Source organism: Chiloscyllium plagiosum, unplaced genomic scaffold (assembly GCF_037043375.1).
Source record: "Chiloscyllium plagiosum isolate Xiang-an unplaced genomic scaffold, Cpla_swu_hap1 HiC_scaffold_35, whole genome shotgun sequence".
Lineage (NCBI taxonomy): Eukaryota > Metazoa > Chordata > Chondrichthyes > Orectolobiformes > Hemiscylliidae > Chiloscyllium > Chiloscyllium plagiosum.
Window position 1 is genome coordinate 62,350,987 of NW_028270173.1, and position 7,060 is coordinate 62,358,046.

The 7,060-nt window shown below is 40.0% G+C and overlaps 1 protein-coding gene across 1 annotated transcript; it reads right to left on the reverse strand.

Moving 5' to 3' along the window:
- Positions 1-2,056: 2,056 nt before the first annotated feature.
- On the reverse strand, positions 2,057-4,482 carry LOC148141052 (putative G protein-coupled receptor 139). Its single transcript, XM_087979066.1, has 2 exons — positions 4,413-4,482; positions 2,057-2,973 (listed from the first exon to the last, which is right to left on the reverse strand). Exons 1-2 carry the CDS (start codon positions 4,480-4,482, stop codon positions 2,057-2,059), a joined length of 987 nt encoding a protein of 328 aa, XP_087835192.1.
- Positions 4,483-7,060: the final 2,578 nt, after the last annotated feature.

Sequence of the window (7,060 nt, forward strand, 5' to 3'; positions counted from 1 at the left end):
CATTTTGGGAGGCATTTGGATGGGTATATGAATAGGAAAGGTTTTGTGGGATATGGGCCTGGTGCTGGCAGGTGGGACGGGTTGGACCGAAGGGTCTGTTTCCATGCTGTGCATCTTTCTGACTCTATGACTCTAATTAACGCCCCATGTAGCTCATCTCGTCAAATTAAAGCAAAACGCTGTGAACGCTCGAATTCTGATGAAATTCCGAAGTGCTGAAGATTAGTCATACTAGATTTGAAAAGTTAACTCAGTTTCGTTCCCAGTAAGTTCTGCCAGACACTTTGAGATGTTTTCCAGCATTTCCGTTTTTATTTCAATATATCTCAATTTGCTTTACATGCACGCTTTCTTAAAAAGTGTGTTGAAATCGCCAGTGAAAATCTACTTCCGGGACTTTTAACAAAGCATGTACTCATCACAGTACTAAATCCAAAAGCCAAATTACCTTTACTTTAACAAAGTTGCCACAGTCCCAGAGGACTACAACGCTGCTCTCCCACGAGAGAGAGATGACACGTGGTGGTTTAACCTGGGGGTCACGATGCCACGGATGAGGACCGAGGTTGAGATGTTGTAAACCTCCTGGTAATCTCACCGGTAAGTGAATTGAATCCGAGTTTTTGGCTAAAATCTGCTTCACAAACCAGCCAAATTAAGGTCACTTACCACCAGTACCGGCATCTTTCATTAACAATGTACATGAATTGAGCGTTACCAGAAGTGGAATGAGCCAAAGGTAACAGGGTCACATTATAGGATCACACAGTTATTCAGTACGGAAACAGATTCTTCAATCCAACTCGCCCGTGGCAACCAGATACCGTAAATTAATCTAGTCCTATTTGCGACCGTTCGTCCTACATCCCTCTCAACCCTTCCTATTCATATACACATCCAGTTGCCTTTCAAGTGTTGTTATTGCATCACCCTCCACCATTTACTCTGGCAACTCATTCCTTACACCTTCCAATCTCTGCGTGAAAAATGTTGCTCGTTAGGTCCCCACTAAAATTTATCTCTTATCACCTTAAACCTACGCTCTCCAGTATGCACTCCCCCACCCCGGGGAAAAGACCGTGTGTATTCACTCCATTCTTACCCCTCATGATTTTGTGCTCTAAGATTAAAATTGCCCATTTTGGATGCGGTTGAAGAGGTGGTGAGTGGTTATTAGTGGAGAGGAAATGAGCGCAAGGAGCAGCATGTTGAATTCATGCACAGGACTATTCTCTGAAGACAGATTGGCAGGAGATAAAGACACAAATATGGAACCATCCTGCTCAGGATAAATATAGCTATGGCCTTGGATATTTAGGATTAAGAGGTAAGATAAGGCAGGATTCAATCAAAATTGAGGGAAAATATTGCAGTGACGAAGCCTTCGAACTTCAAACACCTTTTGAAACGGAGATAGTGAAAACATCGTAAAGACATTTCAAAGCATTTTCGATTGTGATAATGATGTGCTTTGCTGTGTACTTCAAGACCAATATTGCGAGAATTGAGCGAGAATCCACCTGGCATGATCACTTTGTGTTGTAGATTCGGTATAGCACTGGATCTGTAGTCGAGGGACTGAAATATCTGGGGGCTTTCTGCACATGTTCTCAGGGAAGAAGGGAATTATGGTATCAATCACGATCATAGATTTCGACCGCATTTGATGCTACTTTGGTCTCTTCTCTGAGAAACCCGTTTCTGCAAATTTCACATTTCCATCAGGTTAGCCCCGAAACAAATCATTACATGAATTGATCCAAACATTTATTCGAGGGTATGTTAGAAGAACCGATGCTCAAGGACAGTGTTTCATGCTGGTCAATGTCAATTTTCCGACAAAGTAATAGTTTTGGAAACCAAAATGCACCAGACAGCAAATGAGATCCGATAGTTCCATAATCTATGCACATTGATTATTTTTGCTTTCCTGATAAAATACATTCTGAACGTTTTAGGCATTGCATGTAATTATGGAAAATGGCATTAAATCTTCTATTTAATTCTCAGGTGCTCACTGAAATTGAAGGAATATGAAAGGGAGTAAAATTTAAAATTAAATGCTCGTTCCTGGTTGCTTGCATAATTTTCCATTCAGTGTGAAGAAATATTTCACCCCATTCTTCAGCTCCTCCCTGAACTTCCTCTGCGTTAGTCCGTAGATACAAGTATTGCTGCTAGAACTGAGGAGCTGCAACATGAACCCAACCTGCTGTAGAATATATGTCGAGTTGTTGTAATATTTATCAATATAATTAAAGTTAATCATTGGCCAGTTTACCGAATACACAACATATGTCAACCACAAGAGTATGAAATTGGTCGAAATAGTGAAAAGCAAAATCATGGATTTTCTCCGATTCTTTATCTCTGGGTCGTTCTGATTCGCACTGTTACTCCGCAGATGCATACGAACTTTATTCACTGATATAATATGTTTAATAGTCAGAGCATTGAATATCAGAATTAACAAAAATGGCAAGAGAGGAGTTATGATGCTGTCAACCCATTCGTATACCTTCCATAAGGGGGAATACAGATAGGCAGTGGTCGGCACACAATGCCATGGTACGTCGTCAATGATAAAGGCAGGTTCATCTGAAAAGTAAAATGGAATGCTCCTCAGACAGCTCAACACGCACACAGTCACGATAACCATTTTGGCTGTTTTATCAGTGCAATATTTCGTTTGTAATTTCTGACAGCAAATTGTTACAAAGCGATCAAAAGTGAAGGCAACAGTGAACCAGACAGAGCAGTCCACAGCTATAATATACATGACAAAGTTTACAGTGCAAATAGGAGTCAGATATAGGAAACTAATCGGCAAATACATGTTATTGATCCGGTGTAATAGAACATCAATGATAACTACTGCTAGGTCTGCTGCTGCCATAGATCCTAGGTACCAAGTGACGCTTTTGGAGAGACCACACTTCCCTCGAATGAGTATCACAATAGCCACCAAGTTAACTGTAAAGAACGTGAGATCTAAATTTTAGTTTCATACTCTCCCAATATCTTGTTTTTATTGCATCAACTGAATTTGATTTTATAAGCATTGAAATAAAGTGTGCTCAAGTGCTGTGCTCAGGTAGGCACAGAAATCAGTAGCAAATTTATGAAAGGCTATGAACACATTCACTTTAAATTAAGAGTTTCATTTCAGATAGTGGCAACGTTACTAACGCAAAAAATAAATACAAGGATGTGTCTAACCAATGTCCCGCCTCTGGCATTTTCCCGTAAATGAAATACCCAGGCTTCAAAGGTTCCCTACCGCCTTGTTGTCTGCAAACCTTCGAATAGTTATGTTATTGTTGATATTAAACATAGAGTGCACATAACCCATGTTCAGATTGGTTTGTGCTGATGCGAAGTACACGCGCAACATATTGGAAAGTCTTATTGAATATAGACATCATAATTGTGTTTTGTTTTCTCATTGTCTATGCAATAGTGAGACAATTAGGGTTAGGTTACGATATTTTATGACAGTCTGTCAGTTCATACAGTGACCTGGATTGTTGATGATGACCAGAATTGATCTGCAAAAATTTTTGTGAAGTAAAACCTGAAAGAATACAAAATGCAAAATCTGGCAAGAAAAATATGTGCGAACAGCAGAAATGATCAGAATTCCACTTCCATTTAAATCAGTCACAAATACAATGAAATCAAGTTTGGAATTGGGTAACAACTGAATTTTTTCTCTTGAAACAACATATGAACACGAAGTAAGATTATAACTGCTTAATTATTTAATATTCACATTTCGCAGTCAAATCCAAGGTTTAGTTTCTTTTTTTCAAAAAAGATAATTTGTTTCCGGGTCTTGCGTAATTGACACATTTTGGGAAAAGGTTTAATGCTTGTGTGTAAAGTATAGATCGTTTTAACCTTGTAGTGAGCGCTGAAGTTTATTATTTCGGGTAAAAATTGCAGTGAGAATCAAGACAATGACGTTTGATAATTTCAATCAACCTGTTCACACGTTACAACTCATCCTTATAAACTAGATGTCTACTTCCATCGAGAAGTACAATGGCAGCAGATACATGGAAACACCCCCACCCACCCCACCTCGCCAACTAAAATTCCCTTCCAAGCCAGTCACAGTCCTGACGTTGACATTTGTCAGGGTTGCTTCCCTGGGTCAAAGTTCTAGATTTCCCACCATGCATCACAAGGTTTGCAGAGCTTCAAAAAGGGAGCTTACCGCCATGTTCTCAAGGACAATTACGGGCGTGCAATAAATGCTGGTCCAGCCATTGATACCCATGTCGATGAGTGAATAAAAACAGTTCTCCAAACAAGGATTGTACACTTAATTGTGATTAACTAACTGCCAATCAATAACATGGACAGTTGCCATCCATTCCCAACAATACCATTCCGTTTCAGTGTCTTACCTGGAATACCGATGACTGCAAGTACCGGGTAGAAAATTAGATCTATCTGATAAATTACAGGATAACCCATCTCTGTTTAGAAACACCAAATTCTGATCTACCAGGAACAGGGTGTTGACTGTATGACTGCCAATGCGTTTCCAGGCGATTCCTTATAAATGTTTGGAAGAAATCCCCGCAGGTACAGGCATCAAGGGAATATGAGTCATTCTATGCCTTAATAATTTTTTTTTCTTCCAAGGCAAATATCCAATTAGCATATTAAATTAGGAAGATACAAAGCAGAATTGTTTCACATTTATTTTAAATTCTTCCAAAATGTGCCAGAATCTCTCGTGTCAAAAACTGATCAACAGCGACAGTGCCATTAAGTTAGTTTTGTGCTGGATAACAGCGGTGTTTACCATGACTCCAACGTTTATAGGAGGAGCATTTGACTTGTAATGGTTTTATTCTTGATCTGGATGCAGAACTGATTAAGAAAAGGTTTTGTGGTTCGCAGTATTGGTTAAACAGTGATCAATCCTTGTAAACAGTCAAAGTAATCATGCATCGCATGTGCATTGTTCGATAGGAAGTCTTGTACCAGGTTCGATCCGACCCCACTACCTCCATATAATCCACACTGGATAACGGTCCCAATCATCAATAAGCTCGCCAAGTAGCTGACGTTTGCCAAATCCTTTCTTTTTCCCCCTAATTGTGAGCAGCAGTTAACTCCCAGAAATTTGAGTGGGTACACAAAGTACTTGGTGTGGTGAGATCGTTGTGTAATTGGGAGAGGCAAAGTGGAGCATGCTCAAGAGCAAAGATTTAGAGGAGTGACAACGTCTCAGAATAATTGGGCGAGGGAGAAAATGGGACTGGATTTGTCCGGAGTTTATACAGGGTAATTATAGTGTAAGGTGACTTGAATGTGTGGAAATTGTCCTGTCCAAAGGAAACGAGACTTGAAGGAGGGTTGCAGCTGTAGGTTTTGAGATAATGGTGATACAAATGTTACAAATCCTGGAATGCGCGGTTTTGTTGATGGCATGAATGTGAGGTTAGAAACTCACGTTGAAAGCAAATGTGGCAGCATGCTTGGGGCCACACGACCTTACTGTCAATGTTTTGCCAGGCAGAAGGATGAAATCAGGAAACGGAATAGGCTTGTAGTGGAGACGGAATGCAGTTGTTTCAGGCTTCCCAACAGATAGTTGAAAGGAATTTCTGATTAACCAGTATTGGACGACAAGCAAGTGTCTGATAATTGGACAACACTTCGGAAGTCAGAAGTGAATGATGAAGGGAATGATGAGTCACCTTCGTGACTTATTACACTCAGCGGGGTGTAGCGACACACAGTGCTGTTCGGAATTGAGGTTCAGGAAATTTATCCAGCAACAGTTAAGGAAAGGCCATATGCCATTCCACGTCATGGTCCAATGTGGCTAAAAAGGAATGTACAGCTGATCGCATTCCCATGATTGTACTGTGCTTATCCTTCTAGATTGTTGAGGGAATGGTTTTGAAAGCCCGTACAGATGACCTACTGTAACACTTCTTGTACTAGAACACCCTAATGCAACTGTATATCTATAAGTTGATATGTAAGGCGGTAGGTGCGACTTATATCAAGCAGATTGCCTTGTTCTGATTGTTGGCCTGCATTTTGAGTGCGACAGGAGATACACCTGCTCAGGGAAGTGGAAAATATTCCATTACATTCCTGACTTGTGGATGATAGGCAATCTTTGTGGTGACAGATACTTACCCCGAGATTCCTAATCTCTGACCATCTCTTGTGGCCACATTGTTAACATGGCTTTAAATCTCATTTTTGGTCGTGACTGCTTGCCATTTATCACACTTTCGTTCAGCTCAATGTTCACTATTTTCAGATGATACTGTTGTATTTTTTGTCTGTTGCGTTTAAAATATTTACAGCTGCTTTTTCCGCCGTCCCTTTATTCACACAGCTAATTGACCAAACATCTCCTGCACGTTTCTTTTTTATTTTCCCATTGCAAGAGAACAGGGTCAACCCCAAAGAAAATGTTTTTAAAATCTCAAGGAAACACTCAACTTATGTTATTCCATGTTATTTGTTGAATTTGCTTATCTTGACTAATGTATTTCATATGTTGTGCTTTCAAATTATGTCAAAATCCTTCCAAATGCATAATTCTAACCATGCTAATATTGGGTTCGAATGCCATAATCCTGTCATAAATATGATGCAAGTCAGTCATTTTGTGTTTGTTTAAACTGCTGGCGATTACCAGCTTTTGTTTGGTTTCCTTTTGCAGCTGATGTAATGAAGATTGCAATCCTCATCTGGTGTGAACGTGGTTTCTCCAGGGTGTCTCAATCACACTCCGGTGACTATGTAATCGGCATATCTGTTGATTGTTATCATTGGTGTTACTTTGGCGGATTAATCATCGTTAATTGCTCACGTCAACCTTTCATGTCCCGTTTCAGCAACTCATTGGTTCATTCAATCGCTAACATTCGGGTTTGCACAGTAGTTGCTAGTGCTGTTGAAAATTTGATGACGACTTAACTTCCAGAACTGGAGGATAAGTCATTGCACAAAGTAAATGTGAGTAGCCGTGAAAGGAACGATCTGTCGGTTGTTTTAAAATCGTTGTCTTCGGCGTTCG